Below are 22,024 nucleotides of genomic sequence, written 5' to 3' on the forward strand. Positions count from 1 at the left end.
AATTATCCTACTTTTTCTAAAAGGGAACATTATTTAAAGAATTTGTATTTATAGTGTATATTTGTATCTAATACATACAAATCTGAGTCCTGTGAAAGTAATGAGTAATCTGAAAAGGAACGGAGCTTGGACACTCCCCTGTGGAGCCCCCCTGCTGCTCCTTAATGTCCCAAAAATACAGTTCCCCAAGTCTGTGATCTGGGAAACAAAGACTATGAAGCAAGTAGAGGACAGCATCCTTCACTCAATGTGTGTTGTTTGTATGCAAACTACAGCAGATCATGTTTGTCTTTGACCTCAAGTCTCACTTGGTGCAGAATCAGGTGTTCCAAGGTTTTCAACATGTGTGCATTTTTCATTAGAGGGCTCCAAGCTAGCACCCCTACTGAGAGAGACTTAGTCTACTACAAGAAAGCATGGAGCCTGAATCAGAGGCAGGAAGTCCTGAAATATAATTACAGTATTTATGGCCTACATGAATACTGTTCATGTACTGAATACTGCAGTTCATGTATTCATAATAAATACATGAACTGCTTTTAGCGTCTGAGACAGGATGTTTCTAATTTTAGAGTGTTGAAGAACCTCTGTCTGTCCAAGATGACTCCAAGAATCATAAGCAGCAGCCCTTTGGAGGGGACATGAAAAATCTAAAAAATAGTCCCGTTTCTTTCAACTCGAGGACTTAGTTCAACTCGACTAAGACTACCATGACCTGGATGACTGACAACCTCAGTGACTAGTGGAGCTTATACAATAAGCTCTACTCATGATATCAGATTTCAGAAACCTGAGAAATCTCCAGTAACCAGCTTTAAAAGTTGTCACACCCAAAAGCTCTAGCTAACAGACACTTGAGAAAAACACAGTCTTCAGTGGAGAAAAAAGAAACTCAGAGGCAAACCCCACAACAGAGAATCCAACTTAACTCTAGAATCTGAATCACTCATCATCAACTCCAACAATTGGAGTTAACGATTTGAACCAGAGCCGATGCAACACATGCTACGCCACCTGCTCCAGGCAGAAGAAGTCCTGACAACATGCCAGGTGACACAAACTAGATTCCCATAGATTCACATGAATACAGGTGTGCTTTTAATTTTCTTGGCCTATACTTTGGTGCTTAAATAAAAACATCTCTACATTATCTTTGCATAACGGTAGGAAGACAGCACCATAATTCATTGTGGCTGCAACACAAGAATGATTACAACAAATGGAGAAAATTGAGCAAAAATGGCATGTTGGCTGGTTCATCAGTCAACCTACAGGGCACTTCCTCTCTGCTAATCTCCTGCTTTTTAATTGCTTTGAAACAGTCAGTGTGATAAAGATGCCACGTTTCTTTGAGTTAAAGCTCCTTGAAGCAGTACGTCCCACAGGACATTAAAAAGCTGCTCCAACCCCACCTGCTCACCCCCAGCAACTTCCTACAAAATAGTCTTATCTCAAGAATAAATTTGCAGTGTCACGGGAAAGGGGTTTACCGTTTATTGTCATTAGGTGTAGAGTGGTGGTCAAAAAAATTATTAATTTAAAATCGAATCAAAACTGAAGTGGACAAAAAATAAAGATGTATGTGATAAATAGATGAGTGTATTCTAAAAAAGGATGCAGAAGATGGAGAAAACCATCAAGTGATTTTTAATAACTAATCATTTTATCTTTAAAGTTCAACAGGTGAGAACATTAATCTAAGAAAAACACCAATCGGGACAATGTTGGATGGATCACTTACCTCTCTATGGATGGTCTGGACTGGCTATCCGTCTAGAGCTGGGACATTAAACACTGACTGTCCTATATCTATGAAACTAAAAGTTTCAGTTAATTCATGACATTTTTAGTCTTTGTTACTGTGTAGCAATTATATTATATTTGTGTACTTTTAACTTTTTTACCCATCACCTAATTACTCCGGTGTAGCATGAATGCCCACTGGGGAGGTCTTTATCAGTAAAAATAAAATAAAGTCCAAAATGTATACGCTCCTCACATTTTCCAAAGACACCCATTGGAGCTGGATTAAAGACAATGCTGAACCAATTCTGAGCCCCTGACCTTATGTTTGACACCCCTCGTCAAAAGCCTCTGATCCTAAGAGTCTTATCCTAATAGGAAATACATAAATGGTGTCGGGAGACACGCCTTGCTACATCGAACTCAGACCTCACATACCTCTGATGATGCAACTCAGCTGAGCAGCCGTGTTAATCGTCTGCAGTCAACAGCCACACCCGCAGTCCAAGCATTGAGTAAGTAGTACAAGATATACTCTAATTATAGCTAATAAGTTACAGACATAGACCTCTGTTCCAACAGATGCTCACTGAGTCACATTAAGTACCAGATGATCTAAGGGTTCATTTCTTATGGATTCATTTAATAATAAAAAAGGAAAAACGACAAACCACAAATGAATCATGTTAGTTCAAAATATTGAAAACAGATATCAGTCTAAGATCCTTTCACACACACCAGTCTTTGCAACCTTTAGTATCAGTGCATGCCACCGTATAGCATGGTGCTGTAGAGCAGATAAGTAAACACACCCACACAGTACAACAGTGAATTCCCTTCTGAGCGCTGACACACCCCATGAAGGTGCACTCACTCTAAACCATCTGCAGATTTGTCTCCCAGGTGGTTCGCTGAGTGCAGTGCTGTCACTCTCTGGATGGCTTGCCTTCAGCTATGTTGGCTGCCACAAGGCCACGGGGGCCCAGGATCTTATTACTAAACTATGCAGCTGTCACTCAGTGCCGAGCACACGATGGAGGCTAGGAAGGATGAATGGCAAGGCACACAGCGAATCCTCCCCGAGGTTTATTTTATATTTGATGATAAAAGGGTTTGAAGGAGGCCACCCAAGAACCGTAAACAGGCCGGCGGGGAGTCAAGGTATCTAGTCAAACACAATAAATAAGCCCAATCGATCCGAAGGAGAGAGGTTCATGGGTGGCAATTGGGCTGTCGCCGCACTTCATGAGCTATGGCCCTGCTGTGGCAGAGTGGTGGAAAGTGTCTGATGGGAACAGGTAAGAAATGCAAGGCCAAGAAAGCTGTGAATTATTCTAAAAGAAAAACACACCCTTACACATTGGCTTCTCTTCTCCTCTGCTGCCATCATATTATGTTTATTTTAAATTATGGTGTAAAAACAATTTCCTTCTTCTCATTCTAATTTTGTGAATGTACAGTGGTATCGGTACAGTGGTATAATTGCCCAAGTCTGACTATTTTGTACATGACTCAGGCATTCACACAGTATAAATGATGCTGGAATAAAACTAGGTCATCTCTGGGTACCAGGTGTCATAAAGCCTGCTGAAGTACTACCTGAAATTAATCCCATGCATTCCCATCATCTCATCTCTTTTGTCCCTCACAGACAATATAGCAAGGGAAAAAAAAGAAAAAACAAGTAATCTAACCAGCAAGTCTCACAATTCTTGATGATGTTTAACACACGCTTGCCACAACATTATTTTGATATAAAGAACAAAACCGTACTATCAAACACTCTTAGTAGTGCTTAAACACTAACATCTATTTGTTTACCTGAATTGTTTTATTCTATCCCATATTATAAGACAGATTTGATTACCCAGCTATTTTTTTTTCTTTTTTACTTAGCTCCACCACGTGAACTGTATTTTGGTTCGTTCTAATGTTTGCTGATAAAATAAAGCCACATCAGCCCCAGAAGTTAGGATAAAATTAGCTGCCATAATCTACTGACGACCGTCGGCAGGAAGACGGATGAAACCAATATGACATCATGCACTGGTTAGTGAAGCCTCAGACTGAGCCTGTTCACCTTTGTTATCTTGGAATTTTGATTCCTGATGCGATGAGTAAGGGGTGGATATGACTAATGGCTCGGCTTACTCACAGTCGAGTAAAAATAGGCCGGCAAACCCCTTGCTACAAGGAAAAAACATGGTGGCTGCCCGGTGATTGACTGAACTCATTTTGCTGTAGTTGCGGCAGCCACTTTTTGATCCCAAGGATATTACAGGTTGCCTGGTAGGAAGCAACTTGTCTCCATAAAGTCGCGCTAAAACTGACCGGATTCTCAGACTGGCGAAGCCAATAATTGCTGTTTAATTTATAAATGCAGACAGAATGACAACACACTGGAATTCATCTGAGTTAGTTTGCACAACTCTTCTGCAATGTGTCTCTTTGCTGGTTGCTAACTGGCTGTATTTCTATATAAGGCAAGGCAAGGCAAGGCAAGTTTATTTGTATAGCACAATTCAACAACAAGGTGATTCAAAGTGCTTGAAAAAGTGCTTATAAAAGCCAGATTATCAAGCACCTATGTAATTTCGCAGTTAAATCAGCATTCTTCAGTACTACCTCACAATTTGTAGAGGAAATTGTTGAAATCTATTAAATTCTGGCTGAACTAAATGCAAGTACAGTGTCCCCTCGTTTATCGCAGGTTTTACGTTCTAAAAATAACCTGCGCAGGTGAAATCCGCAAAGTAGCGATCTTGATTTTTTACAATTATTATAGATGTTTTAAGGCTGTAAAACCCCTCACTAAACACTTTGTACACTTTTCTCAGACAGGCACGAACAGTTTCACACGTTTCTCTCTTGTTTCAACACTCTCAAAGTCCAAGCCTTAGTAGAATAATAAATCCAGTATTATAGAATGAAACCAAAGATCAAACCCTGTTTTCAAGTCCAGAACATGGGAATAGAGCAGCTAACATTAATGAATCAATGGTACGGAAGTGGGGGAAGCAAGAAGAATGAGTTGAGTAAAGTTTGACTTATCTGACTGTTTGGTTTCACTTAATGCGCCTTATAATCCTTTGACGTTGACACTGTTGTGTTGTCTTCTGCTAGCGAAGATTTATATAAATTTGACAAGTTGTACAGGAGACACGGCAAGAGATTGATTGAAAATGGTCTACAGCCAATCAGGATGCAGAACACAAGCCACAATGAAAAAAAAAAAAAAAAAGCACACCAAAAAATCCACGAAACAGCGAGGCAGCAAAAAGTGAATCGCGATACAGCGAGGGACCACTGTATGTTCATTTGAATTTCTGGGGCTTTATCACAGTTAATTACCATTAACACAAACACATTGCATGTGATTACCAACTTGACCCTATTCACCTGCAAACTGACAGCAGATCTTACGGCTGTATTATCGCCATCTTGATGCACCAATATCAGCAACGGTCTTTGGTCTTAGCAACCACAGCAGCTGGCAGCCAATTTATAACAAAAACAATTTGCCTGAAGTTTTTTACATAGAAGTCAAAGACCGTAATAAGCAAAGGAAGACTCAAACTTTAAGTTACAACCAGATTTTTAAAAGAAGAATAAAGCATTTCATACATGTAAACGGCTGCTTTAAGCATGTGTAGCAAAGTTCTTTCTCTCTGTTTCAGCCAATCAGCCTCTGGAGTGCCGGTCTTTGGTCCAGAAATGGCATTAAAATGGAATTACTCAATGCCAGCTGGCTTTTTCTAAAATTTATGGAGCGTATCTAGAGTGCACTTTACACTTTATGACATTTTTTAGTGCAACGAAATAATTGATCACTGTTAAAATGGACAGCTACAGTAGATAATTGGCTAAAAATCATCACAGATTCATAACATGGAAAGACAACGTTCCCACTCAGACGAATAAATACACAATGAATAAATACGCAATACATGATGGACAAAAGGTAAAATATACATGTTGAGGTTTGGAGGAATTTGAGGGTTCACCTTTTATAAAAACGGAGTGATCCAAAAACAAGACACAAAATCCAGATCTCTAATCACAGTGTGCCAAACAATCCACGTGAAGGTTAGGAAACAATCCAAAAAGAAATCCAAGAGGAGAACAAACATGAGAAGATGAGAAATCCTGGAAAGCCTGACCAATAAGTACTAACAAGACAACATTCGAAGTGACAGAGTGAAAAGGGTGTACGTTTACAGGGTACATATTTCACTGATAGGAACAAGAGTGGCAGGATAACAAATGAAGGAAGCAAAGTGAGTGCAAGGAGACTTGGGATTACAAACCAAAATAGGAAATGACTTGAAATAAACCCGCAGGAGAGTTTGCTGATTCACAGAGCGAACACATCCATATTTTGGAGGAGGTGGAGGTGTGGATGTGGGATAAACTAAACACAGGACTCCTGAGACTGAGGTTTATGGAGACAGCCAGCAGACCTCGATTACCATCCTGTTGGAAATTTTGTATTCTTTTTGTTTTAGTTTTTCCTTTTTTTCAGTTCCACCTACTGGTTAGGTTTATGTACTAACACCTACTTGAATAGGTTTGGGAACTATAGTGAACTTGGGTAGGTTTAGGCCAGGGGAGGGCAACTCCAGGCCTTGAGGGCCTTTGGAGCACTTCAAGACATGTTGAGAAGGTCATTCAGCCATTCAAATCACCTGTGTGGGATCATGGACACATCTAAAACCTGCAGGACACCGGCCCTTGAGGTCTGGAGCTGCCCATCCCTGGTTTAGGCATTAAATATACTTGAATGGGCTCAGGAATCAAAATAAAGTTGGTGTGGTCCAGGAACTCTCTTTTAGTGCCTAATATTTGTTTTAATCAGGAAACCCTGATGTTGAAATTCTTCAGTTTGAGAGCAGATGTTTTGTCACTTTAACTGAAGATTAATGCTAATGTTGTATGTCTGTGATTTGTTTTTGCTAAGCTCTAACACATGAGCCCTGCTGCAGCCAAAAACATTAGCCCTCACAGCTCTTTTTTTTCCTAAGCTCCATCACAAGTGGCCCCAAAGGTCAAAGGTCACAGGCCAAAAGCCAAAAGCAGCTCAATAGAATTAATATTCATTTTACAAATGCTGGCTCTCAAGCAATTAACCTTCTGTCCTGGACGTGATGTGCGGGCAACTTAACGTGGATGTTCCCTGGTTTTAATTACTCTCCAAAGTCACCGGGCCCAGCCGGGATTTGAAAGTTATTTCAAAGTAAAGTGCATCAGCGGCAGGAACGGGAAACATCTGACATCAGCGTTTACGACAGAGTGGAATCTGTCACAATAACAATATTCAAATGCAAACTGGGATCATCGCTGCAGTCGATAACAGACGTGACCTCAAAGTTATATTCAGTAAAATGTAATATTCCATTACAAAGATGATGAAGTCGATCGAGTCTGCAGTGGTGTTTATGCCCGAGCTCTTATGAATTTTGTATTAGTAAATATTGAAGTTTTTTAAATCATGGTCAGGTGATTTTCTTTAGGAATCATGAAAATTAGTCATTCCTAATAAGACTCAAAACACCTTCCTTTAAATGTGGATGCAATAAAGTGAGAAATAAAAACTGACTTGAAAGTGAGCCATAAATAATATATTTTTTAAACCCAGAAAATCCCCCCTATATCTGTTCTCATCAATATTTATTTATGCATCAATATTCTAGTCTGTTGGTAATAAGTGGAGGAGGGTGTAGAGTTGGAGTGTGTGCTCTGAACAGCCCACACGATTCCTGCTGAAATTAAGTACAAGCAAACTGTTTGCATAAAAGACTATCACACACTGAGGAGTGTCATTACACGCCGCCTGATTAAAAATCATTCAAGGCTGTCGAGTTTCAGTCTCAGACTTGCACTTTTTTCTTTTTAACAGCATTTTTTCTGTGCACCTTTTTTTCTTTTTCTTTTTTATAGGATATAAAATGAGAGGCTGAAGCTCAACGAACCAAACTCAGAATGCGTTTCTCGTATCAGCAGTGGCTTTGCTGGAAGGTGAACGCTTTCGGTAAACAGCCTGAAAACAGCAATAAACCTCAATTCTGTAATAAACATGTCTGATACATGCTGAGACTCTGAAGCAGGGAGCGTTACTCTGGTTACAAACACAATCTTCTCCTCAAAATCCTTACTCTTAATTTTGCAAAACACTACAGTATTCATGACTGCATGGTTTAGATATGGTAAGTAGGCTTATTTTGAGACAATAGGCAAAAACTCAACTGAAGCGCATTACAGAGAAAAAGTGAGGCATGTTCTTCAGACCGAATATATGCATTACATCTCAGTTTTTCTCTGCTCTTACTCATTATTCACAGCCCATTCGAGCCCTCACTAAGAGCTGAATTTCTCCAAATATTAGGTCCATTTTTCAGCTGATTTAAACACAGAACGTGGGGAGAAAACTGAGTAACTCCGGAGCATTTCTCATTGTTACTGAGAAAATGAGAATTGCATCACACTCATCTGCCACTTTATTAGGTACACCCAAAGGTGTTCTATTGGACTGAGATCTGTTGACTGTGGAGACCATTTAAGTACAGTGAGCTCATTGTCATGTTCAAGAAACCAGTTTCAGATCATTTGAGCTTTGTGGCATTTGTGGCAGGTACTCCTGCTGGAAGGAGCCACTGTGGTCATTCAGAGATGGACAACAGCAACAATACTTAGGAAGGCTGAGGAGTTTAAACAGTGTTTAGCGGTGACTAAGGGACCAAAACTTTGCTAATAAAATATCCCACGTACAACCACACCACAACCAGCCTGAACTGTTGATAAAAAGCAGGATGGATCCATGCTTTCATGTTGGTTGTTCTAAATTCTGCCCTTCTACCCTGCCATCCAAAAGTCCAGCCGAAATCAAGACTCATCAGATCAGCCAACACTTTTCCAATCTTCTGTTGTCCAATTCTGGTGAATCTGATTGCATATTAGTCTTTTCTGTTCTTAGCTGATGGGAGTGTTGTAACAGGTGGTTATTTGCCTTACAGTTTTCTTCTTATTAGTTTCAAGCAGTTTGCCCATTCTCCTTCGTCATCTGGCATCATCAAGGCATTTCCACCCAGTGAAATGGATATTTCCTCCTATTTGGATCATCTTCTATAAAACCTACAGATGTTTGTGTGAGAAAATACCAGCAAATCAGTAGTTTCTGAAATACCAGCCCATCTGGCAGCGACAACCCCGCCATGTTTAAAGTCACTTTTCCTCATTCTCATACTCAGTTTGAACTTCAGCAGGTCGTCTTGACCTACATGCCTAAATGCACTTGAGTTGCTGCCATGTGATATCTGCGTTAACGAGACGTTGAACAGATGTACCTGATGGAGTGGGGGGAAAAAAGAGAAGCAGATTAGGCCCACTTTAAAGGCCATTTCCAGTATAATATTCAGCACTGTCTGCCAGTCCAAATGATCATGACTGCAATCCTTTAATTAACCAGGAACATGTTGATTTTATGTCCTTTTCATTCTCACATCACTTTCACTATGTCTGGCATTATCATCATGCCCACCTTGTCACCATCGACCATGAGGTAATACCAGTGAATCCGCATTCAGAGTCACATCGACACAGAAGCACAGAAACAAATTGTGTCCTATCAGGAAATTAAGCCACACAGTAATTGTGACTAACGGATAAAAACCCACTTTATGAGCTGGTTTTAATGCAGCCGACCCTTCCTCGTTCATTTATGTGAGGACAAAGATTCTGTCTAATACTTATTATGTTATTAGGCTAACAAGGGTGTACAATTGGCCAGTAATTGAATCAGACCACAGTGGGAGTGAAGCAGTTTTCTGCTCAGGACAACAGTGAAATTATCAGGTGATAATAAAACCAGAGACCTGGAACTGAAAATATCCTGAATGTGAATCTGTACTTTCAGATGATAGTGGCGACCGTATCTACTTGCTCACGATTCTTCTCATGATCTTTGGAGGCAGGAACTGCTTTTCTTAAATAAACGAGTAAATTATAACATCTATAAGCTTCTAATTTCTCTTAATTTTTTATTTGTCAAGTTCTTCGAGACAAAGAAAAACCTGAGCAACATAATCTGCTGCCTCTCCTACACTAACTACGGCTCCACCAGGTCGACTGGTTGTCTTGTGCTGCAGAGCTCGATGAGCTCGGTGTGGTGGGGAATTAGAATAGCAACCTCATGGAAGCATGTGACAGGAAGTGATATTCAGGATACCTCCTGAGTGCTTCCCAGGTGAGGTGTTTTGGGCATGTCCTGCTGCTTTGATCTTCTGTAGATCAGTCTTCTGATCCTCCTGAAACTGAGCAGAATAAGAGACCTTTGATGTCGAAGCAGCGAGCGATTCCTGATTGAGCTGCACATTTTTTAGAGGCGGGTGAAATATGCACAGAATGCACAAAAGTCTAACAATTCTTAAAGAAGAAGCCCAATGAACAGTGAATTAGCCTTTAATTAGCGATGCTTCACTTCTGCATTCTCACCTTTCTTTAACCTTTGTGTCCCTTTTGAAATAGTGAACAAGTTGATGTGGTTGGTTCTCAAGAAGTTATTTAAATGAACCTGTTTAGGACGAGGGGGGAAATCCTTCCTCTAAACTTCCATAAAACTCAAAGGTTTGTTTTCCAAAGATAAGTGTTTTACTTTACCATGAACTCAAAGAAACTTTCTTTTATGCACAATGCTTGGAAACCACGGGTTAACGTGTTTTGTAACTTCTAAGCTTATAAGTTCTTTTTAAAGTTCAGCATTTCCCTCAGAAGAATGTAAAAAGAAGTGAATGTAAAGTAGCATTAATGACAGTTTTCAAGGCACAGACTTCAGTTGGGCAGCTTGCCCATATATGTAACAGCCACCAAATTATTTGCACTTCACTTTGAGTAAATGTCGTCTAAAAGCATGTCAAACACAAAGCCTGACAAATGTTAACAGTGTAAAGTACGTCTTACACTACGTCTTTCCATTCCTACAGGTCCAGTGTAAAACTCTCCATGCTTTCATGTAATCCCTGGCTTTAACCAGACTTCTGCAGCTAGTACAAGTCTGCACTTTGATACAAAAATTACATGTTCTACTAGTTGCTTATGAAGATGTGTACTTTGAGGCACAAGACCTCAATCTCCTCATAAAATCTCAGTATTCTTGGTCAGTTTCCCTCTCCCTGTCTTAGCCTGCCACAGACTGTAAAATGAGGATGGACAGAGCCACCTCGTATTTTGTGGAGTCCCAGTTTGAAGCTTGGAGTTGGGTCTTTTAGATGTGTTTTTCTGGAGCCATCCATGACCATATATGGAGGAGAAGATGGTGAGCAAAGACATGCATCCATGAAGCCCATACAAACACAGGTATACATACTAATTACTGCTAACAGACTCAGAGAACACTCCAGTGTCAATGGAAAAAACTGGACCATAGACAGTCTGAAGTCATGGCTTGTTTGTTTGGTTGGGGGGGTTTTTTTGTTGCCAGATTCTATTTTAAAATGCTCCAAAAGGCACCCACAGCACATCCAGGGGTCAGAATTCAGGGACTTCAATTAGCTCATAATGTACACACTTTAATACAGTTAGAAGAGGAAAGTTATTTAAAAACAAAAATCACCCCTAAAATGAAGTCGCAACCTTCAGAACTGAAAAATGAAGACAAAGCCTCAAGAGCCAAAAACTGCAGTTCCTGTAATGACCACTTGAGACACGGTCCAAAGATAAGCCAGTTCTAACAGACTCCCAATTTAAAATGTCCAACTGAAATAAACATGTTTACGGCTTGCTGCAAGAAACTGATCCTGGAAACCGGCGGGAACTGAGCGAGTCCAACATAAAAACAAACAGCCCGACATGCAGACAGTGTTTGCTCTGTTGGTGTCATTTTGGGTTCAGACCATCCTACAGTGTGCTCCAGCTCCAGCTCCATTTTCCCGTCCAAATAGTTTAACCTCTGCCTCCAAAAAAACCAACATGGTGGGGTGAAGCTTTAAAATGCGGAGACAAAAAACAAAACAAATCGTGATATCACCTGTGGCTACGTCTACTTTTATATAAAGAAACTGCAGGTTTTTGCACTTTCACCTCAGTTTCTCAGCCCTGGAAGCTGCAGCTTGGTGTAAATGTCGAGCAAACCTTCAGCTCTACATTATCCCTCTCATATCTTTGTCAATTATGCAGAAATTATAATGATAACCACCACTGGATTGCTCTGACCTGAAAGTGATTTTGTGCATCTTGTTTGTGCGATCATACTCAACCGAGTTATGTTTTAGAGGAGCAGTGTGGTTCACAAATTGCATCAATCAGCCCTACAGGCTTTAAAACACCTTAACTGCCTCCATTAGCTGAGTGTCACAGACTCTGCACTAGCTTCCCATTGTTTTCACATCACACTGGTTCTTTACCTCAGTCCCTCCCCGTCGGCCCCCTTCAGCCTGAAGTAAAACTCACAACAATTCACATTAAAAGTTTTTAAAATGTTTCACAGTATTTATACTTTCAGCACAAAAGAAAAAAGAATAATCGCACACAAACACCAAGGTTATAAAATCAATACTCTGAATGTGTGAGTTTTAGGAGTACATAATAGACTCCTGTGCTGTGATTCAGACACACACACACACACAGGTTTGGCTGGCGTTCAATGCCAGGCTGATCCAGCAGGACATCACAGTAGACTGACTCAAACAGAGGAAGGTGTGTTTGTATGCCTAAACCAGTAATGTTAAACCACTTAAATAAACAGACCACCCTGCCCATTTCTCTTAGCAGTGCGATAACCTTGAATGACATCATGTCCTGACATACGTCAGCACACAGTGAAGATTAGAGTGATCTGAGAGTTCAGTTTAGCAACGTTAAAGCACAGTGAACTATGGGAAAGCGACATGTTGAAGTGAAACACTAATACACATGTGCAGAAACAAATGGCAGCTTCGACTGTCCCAGCTGTACTCAGGCTACCTAATTTAAGGCAAAAACAGTTTGTGTAAGTCTAACAAGCTTAGGTCAATATAAGGTATGAGCGATTTTATATGATTTTAAACGGACTTGAGTAATTTGGGCTGGGCCTGAAGCAGCTACACGTGCCTGTATGCACTGAGTAAACAACACCAGCACTGCTATTGTTATTTTTGCTGTGGATTATGAAGACCAACATCACTACTATCCACTCAAACACCGAGATCTCAGCAGGTCTGTAAATACGAGCAGTAAGATTGCAGGTCAGCAGCAACGCAATATGACGCAACTTTGTGAGTCCGAACTGGTGACAAAGGAGGCGCAACATCCTCAGTGATGTAGCGCACCTTCTTCGTGGCGAATATGCATTACCACCATCAGGATGGAGCTGCAGGGCACCACCTTTGCAAAAATCTTTTCTAGCTCTGCTGAACAAGTCCAGGTGATTCATGAGGTCTTTAATGTCAGTAACTAGGAACTCATCATTGTTGTGGTTGTATCTGTCTGACAGCTGCCACACAACACAAATGAGATTTCTAAAAGGATAATAAACACTATAATCCAGTATCATCTTATCTGAATGATTATTGTTATATTGAGAGGAGGAGTAAAAGAAAGGGAGTGCCGGGTGGCTTACACTGAGCCAATCAGCAGAGGGAGAGGGCGGTGCTCTGTGCTGTAAATACTTATCTCAACAGAAACTTTTAACAACTGTCTTCTTTGTTGTTCTGTAGCTTTTTCTACTTTCAGTATTAAATGTATTTGCTGGGTTCAGAATACTTCTGTTTCTTCAGCCTCTATTAACCAACCTATGAATGTGACATGATGCTCAGATTTAAACAAGTGTAGGGCAGGTGTGAAATGGCTTGTTGTGATTGGTCAAAATTTCCTTGATAACAAAAAAGTTGTCTTTTACTTTTTTGTAGAAAAGGAAAACATGTTTAGGTTTCTTTTTGTTTTTAATTTAAAGTTTTAATTCTGATAACTGGAAATAAAACTTCTTGGGTCAAGTGGGACACCTATCCTTCAGGAGAATACCTCAGCGGCCTCCTATGCCTTAACGGCAGGTTTAAATAGAAGTGACTGTGATACAATGTTGTGGTGGCAAGCGACCATTACGGTGGGTAAACCGGGGCCTTTAGGCAGCTTTCTGGAATTTCTGTCAGTATATTCAGGAATAGTTCTTCAGGCTTCTCAAAGGATATCCAGAGCTCTTTGGATGTCTCTGCCTTTAAATGATCCCATGCTGCTCAAATGTTGCCCAATCCATGACTTTCCCCAATCCAAGTCATGGATTGGGGAAACCAATCCATGACTGATAGAAAGACACACAATGGAGCACTATCCAGATATGCTTTTACTGCACTGGCAGTGTATCATTGTGTCATCATGCTGCAAAATAAAGTTGCTGCCAATCAAATGCTTTCCGAGGGTATTGCATGATGGATGGATAGAATTTTCATGAGGCTTCAGTGAACAGTAGATGGTTCAGATCACCTCTCAGTCTTGTTTCAGTTCTCTGCAGGATTTTGTCCTCTTTCATAAAAACATGACTTTCAGATACTGTTCATCAGCTGTAGATAGTATTTCAAGTCTGCCACTTCTTTTGTCCCCCACTTGTCCAGTTTCCTAAAACTTTATAGAGCGCATTGAAAACCGTAAATGAATTTACAGGTAACGGCAGGTAAGAGTCTTTGAAAACTGTGTGTGCTGTATGAGGATTTTATCCAGAGGAATATGCTGGTATTATACAAAAGGAGGATTATTGCGGAATAAAGGTGGACCTCTGTTCACAGCCCAGTTTATTTTCCCCTGTTAGCAGACCAGCATCCACAGTTTTTAAGATATCAAGCTCAATTTAGTCCAATGGTACCAATAACAGCTCGAGTTGATTTAATTTAGGTGAAAATCAGTAAGAAATTGATATTACCCACAATTCTTCATGGATCGACTTCATACACAGCAATATATGTGGCCTTTGGGGATATGAATACCTAGGCTGACTATGAATTTGACCCTGACCTTCACTGATAGCACCCAAGATCAAAGGTGACCTTACAAAGACATTTCAAGAAACCATATTGAGTAATATATCATATAAAAGGGCATGGAGAGCGCTATGCAGCACACCTGTCATTATGGTACCCTACGACATCACAGTGAAGCAATAAAGTTTGAATATACCTTAAAATCTCAAGTTTTTACAGCTTATAAAAGTCAAAGATTTCAGCCAGTTGGGCAAAGAACATAAAATGCAATATTTTAGTACGTAATGCTTGAATGCATGTTGTATAAAGTGCTTTAAGTGTTCAGATGGAGTAGAAAATCACTATATAAGAACCAGTCCATTAAACAAAAGCAGGTTGATGTCAGCATGTTTTAATACAAAAAAAACCAAAAAAAACTTAAAACATCAAACAGCTCTTTGGGGCAGGGGTGATGGGTTTCAATATGATGGTTAACGCACCCATATTTAAAGTTAAAAACCCCCCAAAACAATTCAAAATGTTTTGGAGGTGTCGCTGGGACCAGGATAACAGGGGTTTAAAAGTTTTATTCTGTTAGTGTGCAGTTTAGCTCATGCACGTCCTGTTTCCTGTCAGTGTTTTGTGTATTTATGCGGTGAGTCTGCTGTATGACTAAAGGGACACACAGGGAGTCAGTCTGCTGCCTTCACTGCAGAACATCAACATCCGTTAACACCTCCGAGCCTCTCCTTCTTCGAGGCCATTCCTTGCTCATATTCAGTGGACCCAGACAGAGCACACAGGACGTCCAACGTGTCATTATTATAAACTCTGCTGTTAACATGTAGTCTGGGTTAGGCAGGTGCTGGCATGCCTGACTGCTCTGGTAGAAGAATTCCTCTCTGTGAGGTGTTTAGTGAGGTTTCACCCATGTTTTTGTCTCTTGTGATGATTTCATGTCAGTTTTTGAGTGGGAAGTATTTTTCTTAAGAGTTAAAACACGACCATGGAGCATTTTGACTTCCTCAACTTCAAGACTTCACACTGGGCAGCATGAAAACATCTCTTTGCAAGGCTAAAAGCTTAATAGAGATTTAGCTTTCTGGTGGAAGTCCATATTAAACATGGTCACACTTTTGGATAACAGACAAAAAGGTCTAAACACTCCGTTTCAGGCAGCTTTTAAAACTCCTGGATCCTTATGATGTCATAGAAAGCAGATATCCTAATAAACTCCACCCACATGCCATTCAAACATGTTCTAAATGAGGAGCAGCCAATCAGAAGAAGGAGAGAAGCTAAAATAGTGTGTTTGGGACTGTGAGGCTGCTCCGACTCCTAGTTTAAGGCAAAGGATGATTATTTTGAACAGTAACTCATGCAAAGCTACCCTGGAGTCCAAGGATAAAATTCAGAGCTGGACATGAGCAGAACAGCTCAGCATTAAACAAGCCATGATTACTATTACAGGCAATTTGTGTGCAGCGTGTTTGACACACCCTAAACAAAAGCAGCTTGTGCGTGTCAGTGTGTGACATCAATCATTTTCATGGTCAGAACAAGGGAAGAAGACAGCCCAGACTCGTTTTTATTACTTCCGCTTGTGGCTCAGAGACAAAGTGGTGTTTTTACTGTTGGTGTAAACAGGCGTAGAGACTGCACATCACTCATGTAGAGCACCGTGCACAGTGTGTACAAAGAAGACCCTACTTCACTGTTTCTGTTAACATTATCGAGAAATTTAGACTCGGGAGAGTTCAAGTAGACTCAAGCACTTTGGTAAGAAAAGTCCACCTCTTTAAATTAAGCTGATCTTAAACTTAGATTTGTTTTCGCTCCTCCCCCTTTAAGACAAATTTCTTCTGATTGGCTGTCATTGCAAACAAAAGGTTTGAGAAGCAGATGGGTGGGGCTCCCGCACCTGAGATGATCATATTAGGGATATGCTATCCCCTCTTCATGCCATCATACAGTAAAGTACATTTACAGTTTAACTGTGCGTCCTTTAACTAACCAATCAGCATGTAGCAGCAGAATGCCAGTCTTCTTTGGCCGTGTTGTTTTATTTGAACTAAAAGACTTTATTGACATTTTATTTGTTAAAAACAAATCCAAAAATTTGGGATTTTTGTTGAGTTGTTAATAATTACTTTGTTCCAAAGGTCAGGGGTCAAACCGGGCCACTAAAGTGACTTCGATAATATTCCCAGTACAGTAATGCCAGCCCTGACACTGTCTGTGTGAATTTTTTTTTCTTCCTTTTTTTTACTGCAATTTGTACGTGTACTTACACTTCCATGTCCTGGGGGTATATTTTCAAAGGCTGTTTGTTCTGGTAATAAAATAATTTAATAGGAAATGATATTTTGTGGTATTTCCACTTTACAAATGATGGCGAGGACAGTTCTAGAATAAACTCAACGCTTAAAGAAGGGAAAACTTTGGACAGTGTTTTTAAAAAAATTAATTTAAGCTGTTGTGATTTTTTTTTTTCTGGTCCAGCCCACGATGGTTTTTTACCATTTTGCGGCACTGCCATTGGTTGCGGACTACCTTGTGATCGCCCTCTGCTGCATGCCTGACTGAACTGCAGCCAGGCAGTGGACTGGCGCATTCTGGTGTCATGATGTCGCCGCTTCTTCCACGTTTGTGGCATCAGATTCAAATTATTTTACAAATTTCTGCAGCTTCATCGGTTTTAAGACATTAATACAATACAATACAATACATTCCAACTTACCAAGAAAAACTATGGTCTGCTTCCTGGCTGACTTGACCTTTGAATTTTCATTATGGATTGCTCTTTGATTTCCACTGGTGCTTCCTTCAATGAATCCCATCGGCTTCTTCAGGACCAGGATCATAGCTCGGCACATGAAAGCCACGCAGACCAGCACGATCATGTACACGATGAAGGCAAAGAAGATGCTGATCCTGTACATCACCCAGTGCTCCCTCAGGTTGGTGCAGAAGGTCAGGTTCTGGACTGGGGTGCTGCGCGTGACTGGGATGTGCCCCTGCGTTCCCATGGTGATCAGCAGTGGCAGGGCCACGAGCAGGGCCACGACCCAGGCGAAGGTGATTAGGCCGGTGGTCCATTTTCCTCCCAAGGTTTTAAAGCGAAAAGGGTAACAGGTGGCGATGTAGCGCTCAAAGCTGAGCGTGGCCACGTTGAGGATGGTGGCATAGCTGCAAGCCTCAAACAGGAAGTTGTAGATCTTGCAGAAGGCGTTGCCCGACGCTGACGAGAAGGGGAACCAGATGGCACTGTAGAGCTCCACCGGCATGCCAATGAGAAGCACCAAAATGTCAGAGCAAGCCAGACTCACCATGTGGTCAGTGACGTTCTTCTGAAGGTAGCCCTTACGCTTTAGCACCTGGGTCACTCGGATAGTGACTGAATTACCCACAATGCCCGTCACCAGGATGAGGCTGTAGAGGACCGTGAGGACGATTTTGATCCCATATTTGGGTTCAAGCTCTTGCCAGTTCTTCTCCTCTCCTCTCTGCACTTCCTCATTCATGGCTGCAGACTGGCGCGTCCAGATTTTCCAGGTATTGCTTTTCTTATCAGTCCTGCTGCGCGCTCTCCTTGCGGGCCGGTTTTTCCTGGAAACAGCTTAACTTTGTCTCAAAGTATTCCCGACTATCGCAGAGGTGGGAAACACGGATCGCTACGCGCACTGTGGAAAACTTTCTAAACAAAAACTCCGCAGTTTACCCGGCGTGCTTCCCCAGCCCCGGCCACCTCCTTTCTGCCTTCATGATCAGGTAGAAGTATCCAGAGAGTTTCCGCCCGTGCGTGTCCTCCTGTGGTTTCACCTGTGAGTAAGTAAAGTGTTGGGCAACATTTAAATTGCGCTGACTTCCTCCTCCCTCCGATGAGAACAGCCCAGTTAAACATCAAACACGAGCGCGGGTCTGGTTTCACCCCACACACTGTAAGAAACAAAAAGCAGGTGAACAAACGAATAAAAACAAAACACGAAGCAGATCAGCAACAGACTGCACGGCTCTGCTGACTTTACTCGGCTTTGTAAAGGAAAGAAACACGGAAGGTAATGTTGACATGACATACAGTTCAACATATGAAGCCCACAGAACTTTACTTCTGTTTGGGTCAAGTTGAGCTGATATATTATTACAACACTGTAAACACTTTGTAAAGTAAGTAAGTAAAGTTTATTTATTAAGCGCCTTTCATAGACAGGTAGTCACAAAGCGCTGTACACAAAGATTAAAATAAACAGTACGATATAAATGTACAATATACACAATATAAGAGGTTAAATGTAAATTAAAAATGTAGAAAGCGTTGGTAACCGAAGGCTTGTTTAAACAGTAAATTAAAAAGGTGGACAAACAGAAGTTTACGTGGTTGTTTAGTTTCAATATTAGTTTCAATATTAAGTTCACAAACTTCATAATTCAGACTTTTATTTACTTCTGTTTGGGTCATGTTGTCCCAAGTTTTCACAACTTTATTATAGTTGTTGGGTCAACTATAATAGGTTAGTTAGCCAGGCTGTTGCAGTGGAGTAAGTCATTATTTGATTTCTCAGTTAAAGAAATGAATAATCTCTACATTTTATGGTAGTATTCTTTTTATGGAGATAATGACAGAATATCAACCAACGATCCAGAAAACACACTCCTTATATAAATAAAAGATGTAGATTTATTTTCACATCATTACTACTTGGTGGAGCAACTCTAACATAACATTACAACACTGTAAAAAGAACAACAAGTTGAACTTTTTTTTGGGGGGGGGGGGGTCTGAACTTCCTAAAAATGCTGGGCAAGCAGAAGTTTACTTTGCCATTTAGTTGACAAAACATACACGCAGTTCAAAATATTAAGCTGCCTGAACTTTATAATTCACACTTATTTACTTCTGTTGGGCCAAGTCAGCCTAACATCACAACCCAAACATTTTATGCACAAACATTTATTTTATTTTAAACAAATATGCAGATATTTGGAATGATGGAGGCAGGTGCAGGAAATTTTCCACAGAGACTGAAGTGTCTCTCTGATTTCTTTGTATAGTCCATATCTTAAACTGATTACTGATTAATGGAGCACTGCTGAAACTGTCCAATCACGGGTCAAAGGCAGCTGGAAACATGTCTGATAACACAGACAGTATTGAGAAAGAAATATAAATATTTTCAGTCCCAAGTGGTTCTGTGTTGAAGTTGCAATTTCATGATTAAAGTTGTTTTTTAAGTCAAACAGCTGCCACAGCTGCTACATCATCTACAAAATGTCTTGTGTTGAACTTTAATCTCCACATTTTCACTTTTCTTTATCAAAAAGAACAAGAATATGTTGTTCGTAATGTAGCTCTAATGCTCTTTTATAGCCCGGTAATCTGATTATGTGTATATAGCTATAGGAGTGAAACAGGTTGTAGTATTTACTTTCCAACGTCAGCGTACTTGTTTGTTCCTCTTTCCCTTTTGTTAAAAGCTCTGTATGTTCTCTGTAATGAATCAGGCATCTGCTTTGAGCTGAACATCTGGACTGTTGAATTTGTGTGTTCATTCATTCACAGATTTTAAATTCATGGCATTATTTGCCATCTCAACTAGTTCAGTTAAACATTAACATTGACAATGTTCCAGTGCATGATCGGTCCTAATGTGCCTCCTTTACACATCCTCTGCCTCGAGTTTTTAGTGAGAATAGAAGCAGCAATTGAAACGCTGTTCAGTTCAGTACAAATAAACATTTAAGATTTATACCGAGCTTGTGCTGAAGATAAAAATGAAGTTCCTGCACAATCAGAAATCCTGAAAACGACTTCAAACAGGACAGAAATGTGCACTTTTAGCCACAGTTGTTCATTTGGATGACGGAGAAGTCAAAGGTGGAATAAACTAAATATGAAGGAGGTGAGTTCATCACCAGGCCCGGGGAAGAAAATCTGACTGCTTTTCCTCCTTTTTAAAGGTAATCAGTGATGAATGCGGGGCCATTCTTTCTCTATAAACATGAAGTACACTCGAGTGCATAAACCCTAAAAGGCTGACTCCTTGAAGTGATGAAGGCAGGCTGAAGCAGATTAGATAAAAGCTTTGAGGACCTTCTCGCTGTGATTGAGTATTGTCAGATACCGTCAATTAAACTGCCGAGCTCCATCGAGCGTCACTGGCAGCCAGATGTTAACTGTCAAAACTAAAATTGAGGTTGATTGTTCATTATGGTACTGATGCCTCTTAATTATGTGACATTGTGTTCAGGCTCCAGTTTGTAGATCTCAGTAACGACAAACTGTCCGTTTGACTTTGAGATCATGAGCAGCATCATGAGGCGAGGAATCATCACAGCTGTTTGAGGTTAAAGGAAAAAAAGAGCAGACATGACGTGATAAGGACTCAACTAACAGCTGATTATTTTAAAGGAAAAAAAAGCAGCCAAACGTCAGACACAAGGCCGACTTTCAGCCTACGCACAGTTCATATTCCTAAAGTGGATAAAGTGAATCATGAGTGAAACTACAGATAATGTGCAGAACATAATTTTTTAGCAGTTTTTCACAACCCACTGTGCAAAATAAGCAGGTCAAATATCTAAATAACACCAAGACTGGGTTAAAAACCCACAGGAAACAAAGCTTTGTTTCAGGCTGCAGAAATGAGGAAGATTTCCCTTTACATCCAATCTGGCTAATGAGTGAAAGGAACTTCCTCCTCCCAATCACCTCTGCAAACTCCAAACAGGATGTGCACAAAACTTCAGGAAAAAATATTTAGTTTGCTAATTCATTCCGGCCATTATCTTCTCTCTCTCTCTCTCTCTCTCTCTCTCTCTCTCTCACACACACACACACACAGTCTTTTTATTTTTGTTAGCAGTGAAACACAGATGGTGAGAACTGCAGTCAATCTAATGGCCACTAGAGGCTGGCTCCCATAGACTCTTATTTTAAAACGTCAATCAAACATAAGAGTGAAACAGAAACCCTAAAAGGATGACTCCTTGAAGTGATGAAGGCAGGTTGAAGAGGATTAGATAAAAGCTTTGAGGACCTTCTCGCTGTGATTGAGTATTGTCAGATACAGGCTGGCTCCCATAGACTCTTATTTTAAAATAGAGAAGCAAACATGTTATTATAGCTATGGAGGATTTCTCCCTTCACATATGAAAATAATTCTGACCTATGTGTACACTCTTTATTTCTACACAGTGCTGTGCAAAAGTCCAATTTTTTTATAAGTTGCTTCCAAAGAACCAGAATTAATCATTTCTGAGAAGTGTGTGTTTGATAAGCTACTTAACACTAATCTATGAGTCATTCAAGTGGAAAGAAAAGCTCCTAACTCGGGGATGAACCAGTGTTGTGTCAACAAATAAAA

General features: G+C 40.4%; 1 protein-coding gene across 1 annotated transcript in view; it reads right to left on the bottom strand.

Moving 5' to 3' along the window:
• The window catches only part of gpr39 (G protein-coupled receptor 39), a 40,568-nt gene extending 22,087 nt beyond the window's left edge, over nt 1-18,481 (bottom strand). Inside the window, exon 1 of the mRNA XM_005736810.1 lies at nt 17,401-18,481. Coding sequence (XP_005736867.1) covers nt 17,401-18,184 — 784 coding nt within the window. The 5' untranslated portion in view covers nt 18,185-18,481. The remainder of the gene's footprint in view (nt 1-17,400) is intronic.
• Nucleotides 18,482-22,024: the final 3,543 nt, after the last annotated feature.

This window comes from Pundamilia nyererei, unplaced genomic scaffold (assembly GCF_000239375.1).
Source record: "Pundamilia nyererei isolate P.nyererei 1_Seehausen unplaced genomic scaffold, PunNye1.0 scaffold00071, whole genome shotgun sequence".
Classification (NCBI taxonomy): domain Eukaryota; kingdom Metazoa; phylum Chordata; class Actinopteri; order Cichliformes; family Cichlidae; genus Pundamilia; species Pundamilia nyererei.